Source organism: Natator depressus, chromosome 1, assembly GCF_965152275.1.
Source record: "Natator depressus isolate rNatDep1 chromosome 1, rNatDep2.hap1, whole genome shotgun sequence".
Lineage (NCBI taxonomy): Eukaryota > Metazoa > Chordata > Testudines > Cheloniidae > Natator > Natator depressus.
In genome coordinates this window covers 25,203,310-25,221,982 of record NC_134234.1, presented here as the reverse complement: position 1 = coordinate 25,221,982, position 18,673 = coordinate 25,203,310, and the positions used below count along the sequence as shown (strand labels likewise).

Below are 18,673 nucleotides of genomic sequence, written 5' to 3'. Positions count from 1 at the left end.
AGCTCATAGGAATACATGGGGATCTCAGACAGAAAGTAGCTGGGGTCATCTACAGTTCAGCTACGAAAAACCCCATAAGAATACATAAGAGCCCATAGGGATGTACAGAGATGATGCAATCAGGAGGTAGGATTGCACCACTTCTAGATGATGCAATGGAGGCATGGTGTTGCATCATTTCCAGTGGGGAATGACTCAGTAAAATCCCAAAGAGATACATTGTAGCCCCATAGAAGTCTATGAAGGGGGAGGAGCTACCTGTCAGGGGTGGAGCCAGCTGAAAGTTGGAAGCTGATTGGCTGAGCTTGGGAGAGCAAATCATATATAAAGGCAACAACTAGCAGGATAAACCCCGTAGTGGGACTGGGGACCTGGAAGAGAGAAGATATAAGGCATCTGCAAGGAAGAAGATGCTTGCGCGGAAGAAGCCACCCGAGAAGCATCAGCAGAACCCTGCATAGCAGAAAGCTGCTTGAAAAGCAGCCATTACAGCAGCAGCAGCAGCCCACCCAGAGTTCCAGTGTTGCCCTGGGCAATGGCCATTTCTGCTGTCCAGCCAGCAGGAGGTCACCACAGCAGCTAGCAAGCAGGCTTCTGTCTCTCCCACCTGAGGAGCTGCTTTTACCTCAGGAGCAGGCAGCCGCACCACACCGCAGCCAGCAGCAGCCACGATCATTGAGGACAATGCTTCCAACCATATTTGACAAAGCAGAAGGACCTTTAGATGGTCTCAGAGGGAATTAAAAGGAAGCTTTTTGTAACTTTAGTCTTCCTTTTTCCCTTTTATTTCTAGAATATATGGGTTTTGTCTGTAAATAAAGATGGATGGCTGTGGCGTGAGTGAGATCTTCCCAGTAACCGCCCAGCCAGCACTTATTGGATGTTTAGCATTAAGTATTTTGTATTTTCCTGATATATTGTTATATGTTATGTTATAGAATATTAAGTGAATAATTATACTGTTATATCCTAATAGGGTTAACTAAAATTGTTATTTTACTGATGTATCTTTCATTTGTTGTGTGACTTCATTTTCTTTTTACTGTAACCCTTATTATTTCTATCAGAGAAGAAATTAAGGGCTGTTTGTAGATCCTCCTTTGAGTGTGCAACTACAGCACAATCATCTGCGTACTGGAGTTGGGTTATTGTTGTCGATATTACTTTAGTTCTAGCACAGAGATGAGGAAGGTTGAATGGGTGGCTGTCAATCCGATATTGGATGCCAATGCCCTGTGGTAGATGGTCTTGGGTTAGTGTTTTCACAGCTGCTAAGAAAATGGAGAAAAGGGTGGGTGCCAGTACACAGCTTTGTTTTATGCCTGTTCAGATGACAAAGGGCTCAGAGGTAGAGCCATTGCACAGGATGGAGGCAATCATCTGGTCATGGAGGAGTCTTACAACCCAACAAGGAAGACCTACATTGACAAAGAAGAACTGAAAAATGTAGAACACTTTGCCTATCTTGGCAGCCATCTTTCATAGAGAGCAGACATAGACATTGAGCCCTGGTCTACACTAGGACTTTAGGTCGAATTTAGCAGCATTAAATCGATGTAAACCTGCACCCGTCCACACGATGAAGCCCTTTATTTCGACTTAAAGGGCTCTTAAAATCGATCTCCTTACTCCACCCCTGACAAGTGGATTAGCGCTTAAATCGGCCTTGCCGGGTCGAATTTGGGGTACTGTGGACACAATTCGACGGTATTGGCCTCCGGGAGCTATCCCAGAGTGCTCCATTTTGACCGCTCTGGACAGCACTCTCAACTCAGATGCACTGGCCAGGTAGACAGGAAAAGAACCGCGAACTTTTGAATCTCATTTCCTGTTTGGCCAGCGTGGCAAGCTGCAGGTGACCATGCAGAGCTCATCAGCAGAGGTGACCATGATGGAGTCTCAGAATCGCAAAAGAGCTCCAGCATGGACCGAACGGGAGGTACGGGATCTGATCGCTGTATGGGGAGAGGAATCCGTGCTATCAGAACTCCGTTCCAGTTTTCGAAATGCCAAAACCTTTGTCAAGATCTCCCAGGGCATGAAGGACAGAGGCCATAACAGGGACCCGAAGCAGTGCCGCGTGAAACTGAAGGAGCTGAGGCAAGCCTACCAGAAAACCAGAGAGGCGAACGGCCGCTCCGGGTCAGAGCCCCAAACATGCCGCTTCTATGATGAGCTGCATGCCATTTTAGGGGGTTCAGCCACCACTACCCCAGCCGTGTTGTTTGACTCCTTCAATGGAGATGGAGGCAATACGGAAGCAGGTTTTGGGGACGAAGAAGATGATGATGATGACGAGGTTGTAGATAGCTCACAGCAAGCAAGCGGAGAAACCGGTTTTCCCGACAGCCAGGAACTGTTTCTCACCCTGGACCTGGAGCCAGTACCCCCTGAACCCACCCAAGGCTGCCTCCTGGACCCAGCAGGCGGAGAAGGGACCTCCGGTGAGTGTACCTTTTAAAATACTATACATGGTTTAAAAGCAAGCATGTGAAAGGATTACTTTGCCCTGGCATTCGCGGCTCTCCTGGATATACTCCCAAAGCCTTTGCAAAAGGTTTCTGGGGAGGGCAGACTTATTGCGTCCTTCATGGTAGGACACTTTACCACTCCAGGCCAGTAACACGTACTCAGGAATCATTGTACAACAAAGCATTGCAGTGTATGTTTGCTGGCGTTCAAGCAACATCCGTTCGTGTGTTATCCTCAGGAGAGTGAGATATAATCCATGGTCACCTGGTTGAAATAGGGTGCTTTTCTTCAGGGGACACTCAGAGGAGCCGATTCCTGCTGGGCTGTTTGCCTGCGGCTGAACAGAAATGTTCCCCGCTGTTAGCCACAGGGAGGGGGGAGGGTTGAGGGGGTAGCCACGCGGTGGGGGGAGGCAAAATGCGACCTTGTAACGAAAGCACATGTGCTATGTATGTAATGTTAACAGCAAGGTTTACCCTGAAAGAGTGTAGCCAGTGTTTTATAAAATGTGTCTTTTTAAATACCGCTGTCCCTTTTCTTTTCTCCACCAGCTGCATGTGTTTCAATGATCACAGGATCTTCTCCTTCCCAGAGGCTAGTGAAGATTAGAAAGAAAAAAAAACGCACTCGAGATGAAATGTTCTCCGAGCTCATGCTGTCCTCCCACACTGACAGAGCACAGACGAATGCGTGGAGGCAAATAATGTCAGACTGCAGGAAAGCACAAAATGACCAGGAGGAGAGGTGGCGGGCTGAAGAGAGTAAGTGGCGGGCTGAAGAGAGTAAGTGGCGGGCTGAAGAGAGGGCTGAAGCTCGAATGTGGCGACAGCGTGATGAGAGGAGGCAGGATTCAATGCTGAGGCTGCTGGAGGACCAAACCAGTATGCTCCAGTGTATGGTTGAGCTGCAGCAAAGGCAGCTGGAGCACAGACTGCCACTACAGCCCCTGTGTAACCAACCGCCCTTCTCCCCAAGTTCCATAGCCTCCACACCCAGACGCCCAAGAACGCGGTGGGGTGGCCACCGGCCAACCAGCCACTCCACCACAGAGGATTGCCCAAAAAAAAGAAGGCTGTCATTCAATAAATTTTAAAGTTGTAAACTTTTAAAGTGCTGTGTGGCATTTTCCTTCCCTCCTCCACCACCCCTCCTGGGCTACCTTGGTAGTCATCCCCCTATTTGTGTGATGAATGAATAAAGAATGCATGAATGTGAAGCAACAATGACTTTATTGCCTCTGCAAGAGGTGATCAAAGGGAGGAGGGGAGGGTGGTTAGCTTACAAGGAAGTAGAGTGAACCAAGGGGTGGGGGGTTTCATCAAGGAGAAACAAACAGAACTTTCACACCGTAGCCTGGCCAGTCATGAAACTGGTTTTCAAAGCCTCTCTGATGCGTACCGCACCCTCCTGTGCTCTTCTAACCGCCCTGGTGTCTGGCTGCGCGTAACCAGAAGCCAGGCGATTTGCCTCAACCTCCCACCCCGCCATAAACGTCTCCCCCTTACTCTCACAGATATTGTGGAGCACACAGCAAGCAGTAATAACAGTGGGAATATTGGTTTCGCTGAGGTCTAAGCGAGTCAGTAAACTGCGCCAGCGCACCTTTAAACGTCCAAATGCACATTCTACCACCATTCTGCACTTGCTCAGCCTGTAGTTGAACAGCTCCTGACTGCTGTCCAGGCTGCCTGTGTACGGCTTCATGAGCCATGGCATTAAGGGGTAGGCTGGGTCCCCAAGGATACATATAGGCATTTCAACATCACCAACAGTTATTTTCTGGTCTGGGAATAAAGTCCCTTCTTGCAGCTTTTGAAACAGACCAGAGTTCCTGAAGATGCGAGCGTCATGTACCTTTCCCGGCCATCCCACGTTGATGTTGGTGAAACGTCCCTTGTGATCCACCAGAGCTTGCAGCACTATTGAAAAGTACCCCTTGCGGTTTATGTACTCGCCGGCTTGGTGCTCCGGTGCCAAGATAGGGATATGGGTTCCGTCTATGGCCCCACCACAGTTAGGGAATCCCATTGCAGCAAAGCCATCCACTATGACCTGCACATTTCCCAAGGTCACTACCCTTGATATCAGCAGATATTTGATTGCGTGGGCTACTTGCATCACAGCAGCCCCCACAGTAGATTTGCCCACTCCAAATTGATTCCCAACTGACCGGTAGCTGTCTGGCGTTGCAAGCTTCCACAGGGCTATCGCCACTCGCTTCTCAACTGTGAGGGCTGCTCTCATCTTGGTATTCACGCGCTTCAGGGCAGGGGAAAGCAAGTCACAAAGTTCCATGAAAGTGCCCTTACGCATGCGAAAGTTTCGCAGCCACTGGGAATCGTCCCAGACCTGCAACACTATGCGGTCCCACCAGTCTGTACTTGTTTCCCGAGCCCAGAATCGGCGTTCCACAGCATGAACCTGCCCCATTAGCACCATTATGCATGCATTGGCAGGGCCCATGCTTTCAGAGAAATCTGTGTCCATGTCCTGATCACTCACGTGACCGCGCTGACGTCGCCTCCTCGCCTGGTAGCGCTTTGCCTGGTTCTGGTGCTGCATATACTGCTGGATAATGCGTGTGGTGTTTAATGTGCTCCTAATTGCCAAAGTGAGCTGAGCGGACTCCATGCTTGCCTTGGTATGGCGTCCGCACAGAAAAAAGGCGCGGAATGATTGTCTGCCGTTGCTCTGACGGAGGGAGGGGCGACTGACGACACGGCTTACAGGGTTGGCTTCAGGAGGCTAAAATCCACAAAGAGGGTGGCTTTACATCAAGGAGTAGTTCAGGCAGGACTTCACGGAGGGTTCCAATAAGAAATGGTGCACCTAAGTTATTGTTCTTATTGGAACAAGAAGGTTAGCCTGGCCTCTGATTGATACATGGCTAGATCTACCTCGCAGCACCTTCTCTGTGAGTGACTGCAGTGTGACCTAGAGGAATGAGTCCCCTAAACAGGGGAGGAGGCAAATGAGTACAAAACAAATCTGGTCTATTTCTTGTTTTGATCCACTCCATCTATCTTTTACATCTTTGGCTGGCAGCAGACGGTGCAGAAGGACTGCAAGCCATCCACATCTCATGGCTGCTCGGCAGAAGATGGTACAGTACAACTGCTAGCCATCCTCATCTCTTGCCTGCCTGGCAGAAGATGGCACAGTACGATTGCTAGCCATCGTCATCTCTTGCCTGCCCGGCAGAAAATGGTACAATACGATTGCTAGCAATCCGTATTGCCTGCCTGCTCACCATTAGACGGTTCAATACGACTGACTGCAGGACTAAAGAGAATGACCTGGTCAAGTCACCAAAAATTTAGTCCCTGCACCCATGTCTGCCCAGGCGCTCCTGATCGACCTCACACAGGCGACCAGGAACACCTCGGACATGACGAGGACGGCTACCAGTCGTACTGTACCGTCTGCTGCCACAAGGCAATGGGTTGCTGCTACTGTGTAGCAATGCCGTACCGCGTCTGCCAGCACCCAGGAGACATACGGTGACGGTTACCTGAGCGGGCTCCATGCTTGCGGTGGTATGGCGTCCACACAGGTAACTCAGGAAAAAAGGCGCGAAACAATTGTCTGCCCTTGCCTTCACAGAGGGAGGGAGGGAACGGGGGCCGGACAATATGTACCCAGAACCACCTGCGACAATGTTTTAGCCCAATCAGAGTGCTCCATTGGGCTGCTCTGGACAGCACTCTCAACTCAGATGCACGATTGTTTGCCGTTGCTCTGACGCAGGGAGGGGCGACTGAGGACACGGCTTACAGGGTTGACTTCACGGAGGGTTCCAATAAGAAATGGTGCACCTAAGTTATTGTTCTTATTGGAACAAGGAGGTTAGCCTGGCCTCTGATTGATACATGGCTAGATCTACCTCGCTGCACCTTCTCTGTGCGTGACTGCAGTGTGACCTAGAGGAATGAGTCCCCTAGACAGGGGAGAAGGCAAATGAGTACAAAACAAATCTGGTCTATTTCTTGTTTTGATCCACTCCATCTATCTTTTACATCTTTGGCTGGCAGCAGACGGTGCAGAAGGACATATTGCCTGCCTGCTCACCATAAGACGGTTCAATAGGACTGACTGCCAGACTAAAGAGAATGACCTGGTCAAGTCACTAAAAATTTAGTCCCTGCACCCATGTCTGCCCAGGCGCTCCTGATCGACCTCACACAGGCGACCAGGAGTACCTCGGACATGACGAGGACGGCTACCAGTCGTATTGTACCGTCTGCTGCCACAAGGCAATGGGTTGCTGCTACTGTGTAGCAATGCCGTGCCGCGTCTGCCAGCACCCAGGAGACATACGGTGACGGTTACCTGAGCGGGCTCCATGCTTGCGGTGGTATGGCGTCCGCACAGGTAACTCAGGAAAAAAGGCGCGAAACAATTGTCTGCCCTTGCTTTCACGGAGGGAGGGAGGGAAGGGGGGGACTGACGATATGTACCCAGAACCACCCGCGACAATGTTTCAGCCCCATCAGGCATTGGGATCTCAACCCAGAATTCCAATGGGCAGCGGAGACTGCGGGAACTGTGGGATAGCTACCCACAGTGCAACGCTCCGGAAGTCGACTCTAGCCTCGGTACTGTGGAAGCACTCCGCCGAGTTAATGCACTTAATGCACTTCTGTGGGGACACACACACTCGAATATATAAAACCGATTTCTAAAAAAACGACTTCTATAAATTCGACCTTATTCCGTAGTGTAGACATACCCTGAGATTCAGCACAGAATTTGCTGTGCCAGCCTTGCCTTTGGCAGACTTTCTCACCGGGTACTCAACAATCACAACACTAGAACACATACTAGACAAGAGGTGGGCAAACTGTGGCCCACCGGATGTTTTTATCCAGACCTCAAGCTCCGGCCGTGGGAGCGGGGCCAGGGGCTTGCTGCGCTCCGCCCAGCGCTCCGGCCTGGGGAGCGGAGCCGGGGGCTTGCCGCACTCTGGCCTGGGGAGCGGGGCCAGGGGCTTCCCGCGCTCCAGCCACGGGAGCGGGACCAGGGGCTTGCCGTGCTCCACCCGGTGCTCTGGCCTGGGGGCGGGGCCGGGGACTTGCCGCACTCCAGCAGGGGGACCGGGACTGGGGCACCGGGACTGGGGCCTTGCCGCTCCGCCCAGCACTCTGGCCGGGGAGAGGGGCCAGGGGCTTGCCGCGCTCCAGCCGGGGGAGAGGGCCAGGGGTTTGCTGTGCTCTGCCCAGCGCTCCCAGTCCCCGCCTCAGTGATGAGCAGTTCATTTTGAGCACCATCTTCCGGGAAGATTCTTCTGGCACGCAAAACGCTACATTGCACAGGTATGACTTCACCACCCCTATGCAGCAGTGTGCCAAATCCCCTCCCGGTTTCCTATGGCCCCACCGTAGAGAGTCTTGCATGGGGGGAAACCACCCAGGGGTCGCAGCTGCTCCCATCCTAGGTGCCTCTGCACATGGCTCAGCTGGCTTGGTGTCACACTGCCAGCAGGGCCCCTAGGAGTCCCTGGTACCTCCCTGTGGAGCCCCTCCCACCATGCACCACACCTCATGAGTCCTCTTGCCACCTGCAGTAACATCCCTTACTATATACAAACTTTTAATGAACACAAAAGTGCAAACAGAACTCAAAGTACAACAGTAAGAACATTTTTGTGGGGAGGCATAAAGTTACAGGTGAGTTTACATCTGCCTCTTCTTCTCCACATGAGTCCTGGGATAGATAGAGTGCCATTGCTCAAAACTGTCAGGAGCACTGATGCCCAACAAATCCAGGCTAGAGCGAGGGCCCAGTTTTTTCACAGTGCATGCCATCTTGTAAACAGCAGTTTGAAATAAGGGCAACAGTTAGGATTTTCTTTTCCCTTCCAAAAATGAGTGCTGCAAAAAAAAAGAAAAGAAAAGTGGACAGAGAGTGTTGGGTTTTCAACAAAGAATGGAAAGCAAAATATTTTTTCACAAACATGAACTCGAAGGCTCTATGCCTGATTTGTCAGGAGAGCATTGCGGTGTTCAAGGAGTACAATTTGAATAGCCATTTTTCAACGAAACACCCTAATTATGGCAGCAATTTAACAACTGAGGAAAGGGCAAGAAAAGCTGAGAAACTCACCATGAACTTAAAAACTCAGCAAAATATTTATGTGCAACAAGCTGCAGTTCAGGCAGCCACTATAAAGGCAAGTTACGTTCTGGTGTTTAAAATCGTTAAACAAAATAAGCCTTTTGCTGAAGGGGAGTTTTTGAAAGAATGCATGGTTGATGTTTCTGGCGCGCTGTGCCTGGAATACCAACACAAATTTGAGAACATATAGTTTGCCACGAAGAACTGTTACTCGCTGTGTAGAAGTGATTGATGAACATTTGGCTTCTAAGTTGAACAAGAAAGTACAGGGCTTTATATGGTTTTCATTAGCTCTCGATGACAGCACTAACAATAAGGACACAGCACAGTCACTGTTCCCTCTAAGCTGTGCGCATGTGCGTGCACACACAGATCCTAAACCCCACACACATGGCAAAACACCGCGCGCACAAAAAATGAAATACTACATCGGAGACAGGCCGAAATATCATTTACGGGCGACTTTTGACATTGTTCACCCGCCATCTATCAACACAGCCAGATTCTACTAGCTGGCAAGTGGGGGAAAGAGAAAGGAGGGAAATGAATTGTACCCCTCCTCGCCAGCATTTCAAACGTGGAACGTTGATCACGTCGGGATGGTCCAGACCCACACATCTCCATTTCCCGTGTTTTTTTGCAGCAGATGCATGGACGTGATCGGAGCTATGCACAAACTTCCAGTATCCTGATCTGAATGATCTCCCATTTGCCCTTTTGTCGAGTCATGCTGTTAAGCGCATTGAAATAGTAGCCATATAATAAAAGTATTAATTTTAAATAAACCAATCTGGTAAAAAATCAATCCCAAAATGTCACTGTCTAGAGGTTTAATGCGTAAAAGAACAGCAACTTCATTTAAATCTGGATGGCTGGATGAGACTATAGAGACGGTTACACGAAAGTCACATAGTGTAATACTTGTTAAACTTCGTGAAATATTCACATATGATGAGGACAACGGAGTGGTTTGTGTATATTGTCGAGATGCCAGACCTTCGGGAGAATTTTCAACAGGAAGAATGTGGAACAATGTATGGAAATTGGATTTCTTAAAGCGTCATCTGTCAAATCCCTATGTTCAAAATACAAAGATTTTCTTGCTGAAGAGATTGTTATAGTCAGTCAGTACAATGACTTCAAGTTTGCAGTAGCCGAAAGAATCAAAAGCCAATTGGTTTTAAGTTTCCCGGATATGGGGACATTTTCTCACCAGAACGAAGTTTCAGGATCTTGCAAAGTTGATGGATATCGGAGGAACATTCCTAGCATCAAGTGCAGACTGTGAGCATGGCTTTAGCTTAATGAACACCCTAAAAAAAAACTACGGAATCGTTTCCAAGTAGATCATGTGGACATGCTGATATGTACTAAGAGTTACCAGCTGGACAGAGGACTGATAGATCTGGACAGAGTTTATATTGAATGGGCAAATGAAAAAGATCGCGGGGAAAAACAGTAAGGTTAGTTTAGCAGCCTTTGACATTTCGACCAATAAGGAAGTTAAAATGCATTTGTAATTACATATCTTACTCTTGGCTGATAATCATTTATTGATTTTTTTAGGAAAATTTTACATTTAAAACACAAACTCTTGTTTTTCTTTTTTTACTTATGATGTCTCTGTCTGAAAACCCATATAAATTGACATAATGGCATACTTATTAAATTGTCTTTATTATATGTTTATCCAAATCTTTTCGGACATGTGTATAGAATGAAAGGTGAAAGTGGACACCAAAGGGCAGAAGCCTATGGATTGATAATGATCATGATTAATATGAGCTTGATATATGCTCGTGATTGTCTATAAAAAAATCATAAAGCGTAATACTTAAAACTAACTTCTGCTTCATGAAGAATGGTTAAATTTCCTTTTTCTAAGTATTTAAAAATGATATGAGAACTTTGGTTGAATACCCCTGGTTTAGTTCTCCGGCATTGCATTGCAAAGCTGATGTGAATCTTTGGATCAACACACACGCGAGCAGACTTTTTCTGCTATGGGACACATCAAATGCTAAAAGCACAGCAGACTAATGGATGGAAACCTCAGTGCTGAATTCCGAAGCATCTGCGCATCCCTTACTCCTAATCTAAGAAAGCTTGTGGAGGACAGATCCAACCAAAAGTCGCACTGAGTATGATGTAGGCAAGTGTAAATATTTCCTTTTTTTTTTTACTATTTGAAGTTGGTGACAGTTCTATTAATAAATGAATAACTAAGCATTTCTATAACTTGTTATGAAATATTTGGCATGTATTAAATGTATTTAATCTTATTCATGGGGTCATGGTTAGTGCACATGCTCAATTTCAATCTTGCAGCCCACTGAGATGAAGGAGGCCATTCATGCGGCCCTTCACTAGCCTAGGTTGCCCATCACTGCCTTAAAGCATCTGAAGAACTGGAATGTCCCACTTGGACCCCAGAAGTTTTAGCAATTGCAGAAATACACCGGGAGGTGTGGGCCAAAAATTAAATAGAATGTCCTAAAATTGATGCAGCAACCCTAGTCACAGGCCCTGATCCCCCCCATCAGAAACAGTACAGGTATCCCAAGGAAGCAGAAACTAGTCTAAAAGAAACAATTGACAGATTTTTAAGTCAAGGAGTTTTAGTGACACAGACAAGACCCAATAACACTGCTCTATGGCTGGTCCTTAAGCGTGACAGCAAGACCTGGAGACTCGTGGTAGACTTTCAACCCCTTAACTTGGTTACCCTGCCAACAGCCCCTCTGGTGGTTGAGTATCAGGTGGTGATGGCTTCCACTGTAGGAATGGCCCAGTGTTTTTGGTATTAGATTTGACCAACACTTTCTTTGCTACCCCTTTACACCGGGACAGCTACTATAAATTTGTTTTCACCTTTCAGGATAAAGGTGAGTAGTAATGGCCCGCAGTAATGCCCCAATTATTTGTCATGCTCATATAATCAAGATGTGGGAGGGGATGCCTATGATTTCTTATGTGGATGATATCCTGGTCTGCACTCAGACCAGAATAAGAGAATTTGGAGGTACTGGACAAAGTGTTGCAAAAGATTTAGGATCTGGGTTTAAGGTAAGCCCAAAGAAGGTCCAGTTGTGCTCCCAGCAGGTAAATTTCCTCGGCGTAACTCTAGGACAAGAAGGGCACTCCCCCGACCAACAAAGGGTTGAGCCGATACTCAAACTCCCAGCCCACACAGACATAGCTGCTGTTATATGCTTGCTTTATAACCCGTCTCTCCAGGAGGAAGTGGGGGAAAACAGTTTATGTCTGTTTTGTGGCTTGATAACCCTGTCGGCAATGTGGTTCTGTGGGTGGTCCTACTCATGTCTGCTGCTGTCTGGGGTCTTGCAAGTCTATTCTTCTGGCATAGGTGTGCCAGATGCTGTTGTAATCAAGACCTGGGAGAAATGCATGGAAGAGTGTAAAGTGAACGATATCCTCGACATTGCTCCAAATGCCAGCTTTATTTTTCGAGAAAGGCTCACTCTTTTAGGCCTGTTGCCAGCACCCAGTGCCAGAGGCGAACAACAGCAGGGGGTTCGTTACCCGGTGTGCGTCACTCAATAATCACAACGGGGTGGAGAAGCAGAAAAGTTTATTTGCAGCTGCAAACAAGGTACAGGGAGAATAGAATCTCAAATCCTGCACACCAGAGCAGGTCATTACACACACTTTTATATTCCTTAATGCTACTGCACTACACATTAGCCAATCAAAACTTTACACAAATACTCTGCCTTCCTTATATGGGTTACAATATTTATTTCCTGCAACCTCTAACAAGCATTCCTAGCAACTTAAACAACCAGCACATTCTGTCTGGCCTTGTAGCTGTCTCTCCTGTTATCTTTAACTTGGTGTCAGCAAACCTTACACTATAAGGCATTATCTGCGGCTGCAACATCGTTTTAAGAGCAAAAGAGCTTACTCAAACCAGCCAGGCCTGAATTCTATTAAGGGGGGTTGAGAAGAAGCCCTTAGGCCTTCAGCAGGGAGACCTCCTCGACCCTTATGGCCTTCCATCCCCTCAACTTAACTAGTGGCCATGCCCTGGGGTCTCCAACAGGCCCTTTGAATGGATATTACCCTACTTAAGGTTAAAAGGCCTGGATAGAATAAACATCAAAGTGGGACCTCAAAGTGCATAGAATTTGGACTGTGAATGATAATGTACTGTGGCGGCTACAGAATCCGAGAATGATGGGCAGAAACATCACCATCCTCATGCATTCACGGATACCCCCTAGACTTGGGAGAGATTTGGTGGTGGGGTAACTGAGGTTTATCCATGGAGCCCAAATAGGAGATTAGGTTGTCGCTGGGTGGGAACAGACTGGCTGTTATACAATTGCAGCCACACTAAGCCAAAGTGTGCTCGGTTGTGGACTGACCTGCCTGAGAAAACAGCCCCCGGAAACAAAACAGTCCAATTTAAATTAGAATATGCCACCACCGTAATTGACAAGCAGACAAATTTGGAAAAGATAGAACTGCAAATAGTCACACCAGGAGGGGTATGGCAGATCCTCTTGCCCTGTTCCATCAAGACCTAGTGGCCTCTTTCAGAGGACTTCCTGTTTCCACAGTGCAGGGAGTGGTCTGGTGTGCTCATAAGGATGTTATTAACATGCGGCCTAACTTGATGGGGAAATGGCTTGTAAAGGGGCCCCATAGGGTAAAAAGTTGCAACTTTTGGGTCATGGAGTCTCCAGTCACCAACTTAATTGGGATCTATGTTGTCCGAACCAACATCAAAAAACAATTGGTAATCAACCCCACCCACTCCCTCAAAAAAGGTCAATCTAGACCTGAGCTTAACAAATATCTCAGTAAGAAAAACGCTGGTTTGAGCAATTTGTCCCACCCTTATTTGAAGGTTGGAAAAACTGAGTGGAATTTACATTATATCCGAAAACTGAAAATCTCGGGTGGGGGATGTAGGAGGGTAAAGGGGGACCTATGAGAAGCACTCGGAATGGGAGGAGCAGTCCTTAACAGTATTGATGAGGAAGTGCTGGCAAATATAATGAATGCAATGGGAGCTCATATAAAAGATTTAGCTACTATACCTACCAAGGTATCATTCGACCAATTAAGCTCTCTATACTACCAGGTGGCACGTATTCTAGAGGAGTGGGAGCAATCCCAAGAAAAAGATCACTGTCACCCTTTAAATTAATGTTTCTTTGGCATGTATGCAAATGCAAGTGTGGATAACTGATGTGGCAAAATATATGATCCATGATGGGACGAGTGGGGTATTATTATTATTAGAAGCACTATTTGGAAAAATTCTGCCCAAACTGAAAGGGAGTTACAGTCCTGGTGGAAAAAGGTAAATTTCACTGATAGCAAGGAGTCAGAAGAAATCACAGTCTTTGTTTTGCTCATGTCAGGGGGAGAAATAACATGGATCTCCCCCATTACAGCTTTTGGCCTCAATATTAATCAGACTGTGATGGAGCCCATAAATCATAGAGTGTGGGTAGCAAAAGATAATCAGAAATGGAAAACAGTGGAATTTGAATTGTTTAGAGGGAACTGGATATGAATGTAACTGAAATTCCCTCCAGCCATAGGATGTGTTTTTTTTTTGAAACAATGAAAGGGAAATGCCATGATCTATTAACCCATTTGCAAATAATGACTCTATGCCTGTGTATATAGTCGATCACTGCATGTGTCTTAAAAGCTGGTGTCCTACGCTTCTTGTGAACTACATGAAAAAGTAGCCGTTGAGCCTCTTGAAAATGTTTTTGTTCTGTTGTAGCAATTCAAAGATGTGACTTTGAATTTCAAGTGCATGAACTTAAACATAACCAGTTAAGTGACACAGACTTTGTACTCTGCTTTAAAACCTGTACCCCTTGGAATGGATTTAACTGTTCTACAAATGTTGCTTTGTAGATTTGCAGAATTTTTTAAATTTTGGCATGCAACTGGTTGCAACAGGGCCACGTGATCTTTAAAAGCCTAGAGGAAAAGCCTAATGGGCAGGGCTCTACTTTATTACAGAATCTGGCCCTCTGGGTACAGCCATCTATGAGTTAGGTCTGTCTCTATTATGAGCTGGCTCCTCCTACAGTACTTAAGTCTTGTTTTGAGCTGATGGCCATTTGAAATCTTTCATAGGCTCTGCCCTCAGCTTTCCTTCTCCCCCTCTGCTACTCCCCTTCTCCCCTTGACTTCCTCCGCTGCCTGTCCCTCTACCCAGGGGAGCCGGCCAGGGAGTGGGGGGAGGGGGGGCAAGGCTACTTTCCCAAGCCAGGGAGAGCAGCTGCCAGGGGCTGTTAACAGGACAGGGGGCTGTATTCAGTGCCTTAATTGCCCCCCTCCCCTCCTGCCCGCCCCCGACACCGCGTGTTGCGGCCTCCTAGAAATCTCCCTTCCAGCCCTCTTTGAAACGCTCCTCCCCGCCCTAGCCAGTGTGCTCATTGCGCATGCGCTCTTTGTCCCGCTCTGTCTAGCTCGTTCTCCTCCTTTCTCTTCCAGTTCTAGCCCCTCCCTTTAGAATGCCCCATCGAAGCCTTTCGAAGCTCCGCCTCCTTCCTTCGGAAACAGTACCCACTCCATTCCCTCCGAGGCTTCACATCGCGCCTGCGCACTTGTCCTCGCCGGAAACTCCTCCCCTCTTCCTAGCCCCTCCCTCTGGCCACTCTTCTCTGCCCCACCCCTTAACTTCTATACAATACACCTGCTGCGCCTGCGCTCCCCTCCCGGAGCCCGCCCTTCGCCCCGTCCCCGAGCTACTACGCGTGCGCGAAACCCCAGGGGCTTCTCGTTTTGTCCCGAAATTTCGCGAAGGTTTCCGAAGGTTCCGCTCGGCTCTTTCCGGAGAGACTCGAGAGCGAGGCGGAGGCTTCGTCTGCTGCGCTGCCGCTTCCTGTCTCCCGGCTCGTTGCTGTTGCCGGCTCCGGTGCTGCGGGTACCGGCTCTGCAGCTCCCCGCGCCATGTCCCAGCTCTGCTACAACCGGGGCTGCGGCCAGCGCTTCGACCCCAGCACCAACGCGGAGGGTACGAGCCGGGGCGGAGGGGGCTGCGCACCTGGGGGCGCCTGGCTTGGGGTCTTAAAGGGGGGTGGTCGGGTCCGATTGGGTTGCGGGAGGCGGGCTGCGCTGAAGGGGGGGGGCTGGCCGGGGGAACGGGCTGTGCTGTTTGGGGGGGGAACTTGCGGGGGGGGAGGAAAGCGGGGGCTGTGCTGTTTGGGGGGGGGAACCTGCGGGGGGGAGGAAAGCGGGGGCTGTGCTGTTTGGGGGGGGGACCTGCGGGGGGGGAGGAAAGCGGGGGCTGTGCTGTTTGGGGGGGGAACCTGTGGGGGGGGAGGAAAGCGGGGGCTGTGCTGTTTGGGGGGGGGAACCTGCGGGGGGGGGAGGAAAGCGGGGGCTGTGCTGTTTGGGGGGGGGAACCTGCGGGGGGGGAGGAAAGCGGGGGCTGTGCTGTTTGGGGGGGGGAACCTGCGGGGGGGGGAGGAAAGCGGGGGCTGTGCTGTTTGGGGGGGAACCTGCGGGGGGGGGAGGAAAGCGGGGGCTGTGCTGTTTGGGGGGGGAACCTGCGGGGGGGGGAGGAAAGCGGGGGCTGTGCTGTTTGGGGGGGGGGAACCTGCGGGGGGGGGAGGAAAGCGGGGGCTGTGCTGTTTGGGGGGGGGAACCTGCGGGGGGGGGAGGAAAGCGGGGGCTGTGCTGTTTGGGGGGGGGGAACCTGCGGGGGGGGAGGAAAGCGGGGGCTGTGCTGTTTGGGGGGGGGAACCTGCGGGGGGGGGAGGAAAGCGGGGGCTGTGCTGTTTGGGGGGGGGGAACCTGCGGGGGGGGGAGGAAAGCGGGGGCTGTGCTGTTTGGGGGAGGGGAACCTGCGGGGGGGGGAGGAAAGCGGGGGCTGTGCTGTTAAGGGGAGTGCTGTTTATTAGGAGAGCCTGGTAAGCAGGGGGACCTGCATTGGCTGGGGGGAGCCTCGTAAGCAAGGGGGAGGGATGTGCTGATATTGGGAAGGGGGAGCTGGGGCGGGGGAGGGAAGACCAATAACACAAGTCTGTAGGGACAAAGTTAAAAAGGCCAAGGCACAGAACAAGGTTAAACTAGTTAGTGACATAAAGGATAACAAGAAAACATTTGACAGATACATTAGGAGGAAGACCAAAGACAGGGTAGGTCCATTACTTAATAACCAGGGGGAAAGCAATAACAGAACATGTGGAAATGACAGAAGTTCTAAATGACCTTTTTGTTTCAGTTTTCACCAAAAGGGTCTAATAGCGATTGGACGTCTAACATAGTGAATTCCAGTGGAAATGAGGTAGAATCAGAGGCTAAAATAGGGAAAGAACAAGTTAAAAATTACTTAGGGCTTGTCTACACTTACATTACATAGTGCTCTAACTTGCTGGCTCGGGCGGGGGGGGGGGGACGGACTTTAAACTGCTCATGTGGACAGTGCAGCTGTGCCGATGTAGCGCTGTGGTGTAGACTTGCCGTTAGTTAATGGCATAGTAAGTACACTTACAAAGTTTGTGGATGATACCAAGCGGGAGGGGTTGCAAGTACTTTGGAGGATAGGATTATAATTCAAAATGATGGGCAAACTGGCGAAATGGTCTGAAGAAAATAGGACGAAATTCAGTGAGGACAAATGCAAAGTACTCCACTTAGGAAGGAACAAGCAGTTACACATGTACAAAATGGAAAATGACTGCCTAGGAAGGAGTACTGTGGAAAGGTATCTGGGGGTCATAGTGGATCACAAGCTAAATATCAGTGAAGAGCTTAACACTGGGGGTTTGTTTTTGTTTTTTGCAACAAACGCCATTCTAGGATGTATTAGCAGGAGTGGTGTAAGCAAGACACAAGAAGTAATTCTTTCGCTCTACTCCATGCTGATTCGGCCTCAACTGGAGTATTGTCCAGTTCTGGGCTATACATTTCAGGAACGATGTGGACAAATTGGAGAAAGTCCAGGGGAGAGCAACAAAAATGATTAAAGGTCTAGAAAAGATTGAAAAATGAGGAAAGATTGAAAAAATTGGGTTTGTTTAGTCTGGAGAAGAGAAGACTGAAGGGGGGACATAAGTTTTCAAGTTTTCATAAGTTGGCCCTGGGCACCCAGCTGAAGAAGTCACTGAGGTCTCTTGAAGTCACAGAATCCATGACAAAATCATATCCTTAATTATGAATTAAGGGGCTGCCAGCAGTACTGGAGGTCAGTGGTGCTCAACCTTTCCAGACTACTGTAGCCCTTTTAGGAGTCTGATTTGTCTTGCATATCCCAAGTGTCACCTCACTTAAATACTTGCTTACAAAATCAGATATGAAAATAAAAGTGTCACAGCACACTATTACTGAAAAATTACTTACTTTCTCATTTTTACCATATAATTATAAAATAAATCAATTGGAATATAAATATTGTACTTACATTTCAATGTGATACTTGAGCCTGTTTTTCACTTGTGAACTTTGTCTGAAGCCTGAGCCCCAGGTCACGTGGCGGAAGCATGTAAGTTAGCTTCATGGGGTCCCCTGTGGTGTGGCACCCTGGGCAGATGCCCTGCTTCCAATCCCCTATAACCCATCCCGTGACTCCCCCTGGGGGCTGCAAACCCCAGGTTCAGAAATGCTGATCTAGATGAGTTGAGTGCCCCCAGAAGATCTCTGCGTACATATACCCCGGTTGAAAACCACTGCTGGAGGAGATGGGTGTGCCCCACCAAATGGAGAAAGTCTGGAAAATCCATGGCAGCTGACAAGCCACTATCCATTTGATGGCTGTGATGATTTAACTGAAACAAGTTGGTGGCTGTTGGCATGAACGCTGAACCACCCAGTGAACACTAACATGGTCAAAGCACTATAGTAGAGCAGTGTAAGGTTAGAGTGGTCTGCTACTGCCTAATAAACTGTGATCCAAACTATTGGGCGTTTACCTTTACAGGTGTAAGTCTGAGGCCTTGAACCTGCAGTAAATTATTTGCCTTTTTTTGTAAGGGTATATGTGTATATTACAGATTCTTAAAAATATTGCCAGATATTGTATCGTGTGTGTGTACATGAAACAAGTAATTAAATCTGTTGCATTAGGCATGCAGCAGAATGCTTTGCA

At 48.6% G+C, this 18,673-nt stretch overlaps 2 protein-coding genes across 5 annotated transcripts in view; both read left to right on the top strand.

The window, feature by feature from the left end:
* The first annotated feature begins 1,378 nt into the window (after positions 1–1,378).
* LOC141981078 (uncharacterized) lies at positions 1,379–3,565 on the top strand. The gene is made up of 2 exons (XM_074942882.1): positions 1,379–2,444; positions 3,024–3,565. The coding sequence occupies exons 1-2, from the start codon at positions 1,862–1,864 to the stop codon at positions 3,563–3,565; spliced, it is 1,125 nt and encodes a 374-aa protein (XP_074798983.1). The 5' UTR covers positions 1,379–1,861.
* An 11,834-nt stretch (positions 3,566–15,399) lies between these two features.
* CHORDC1 (cysteine and histidine rich domain containing 1) overlaps positions 15,400–18,673 on the top strand; it is a 22,787-nt gene continuing 19,513 nt past the window's right edge. Inside the window, exon 1 of one of the 4 annotated variants that reach the window (XM_074956508.1) lies at positions 15,400–15,598. In XM_074956508.1, coding sequence (XP_074812609.1) covers positions 15,535–15,598 — 64 coding nt within the window. In that variant the 5' untranslated portion in view covers positions 15,400–15,534. The remainder of the gene's footprint in view (positions 15,599–18,673) is intronic. The other 3 variants (XM_074956489.1, XM_074956517.1, XM_074956499.1) reach the window with 3 other exon arrangements.

Excerpts from the sequence above, each read along its gene's own strand:
- LOC141981078 (XM_074942882.1), top strand. The coding sequence starts at position 1,862 with ATGCAGAGCTCATCAGCAGAGGTGACCATGATGGAGTCTCAGAATCGC. Across the intron at positions 2,445-3,023 it reads AGGCGGAGAAGGGACCTCCG|CTGCATGTGTTTCAATGATC; the intron begins GTGAGTGTACCT and ends TTTCTCCACCAG.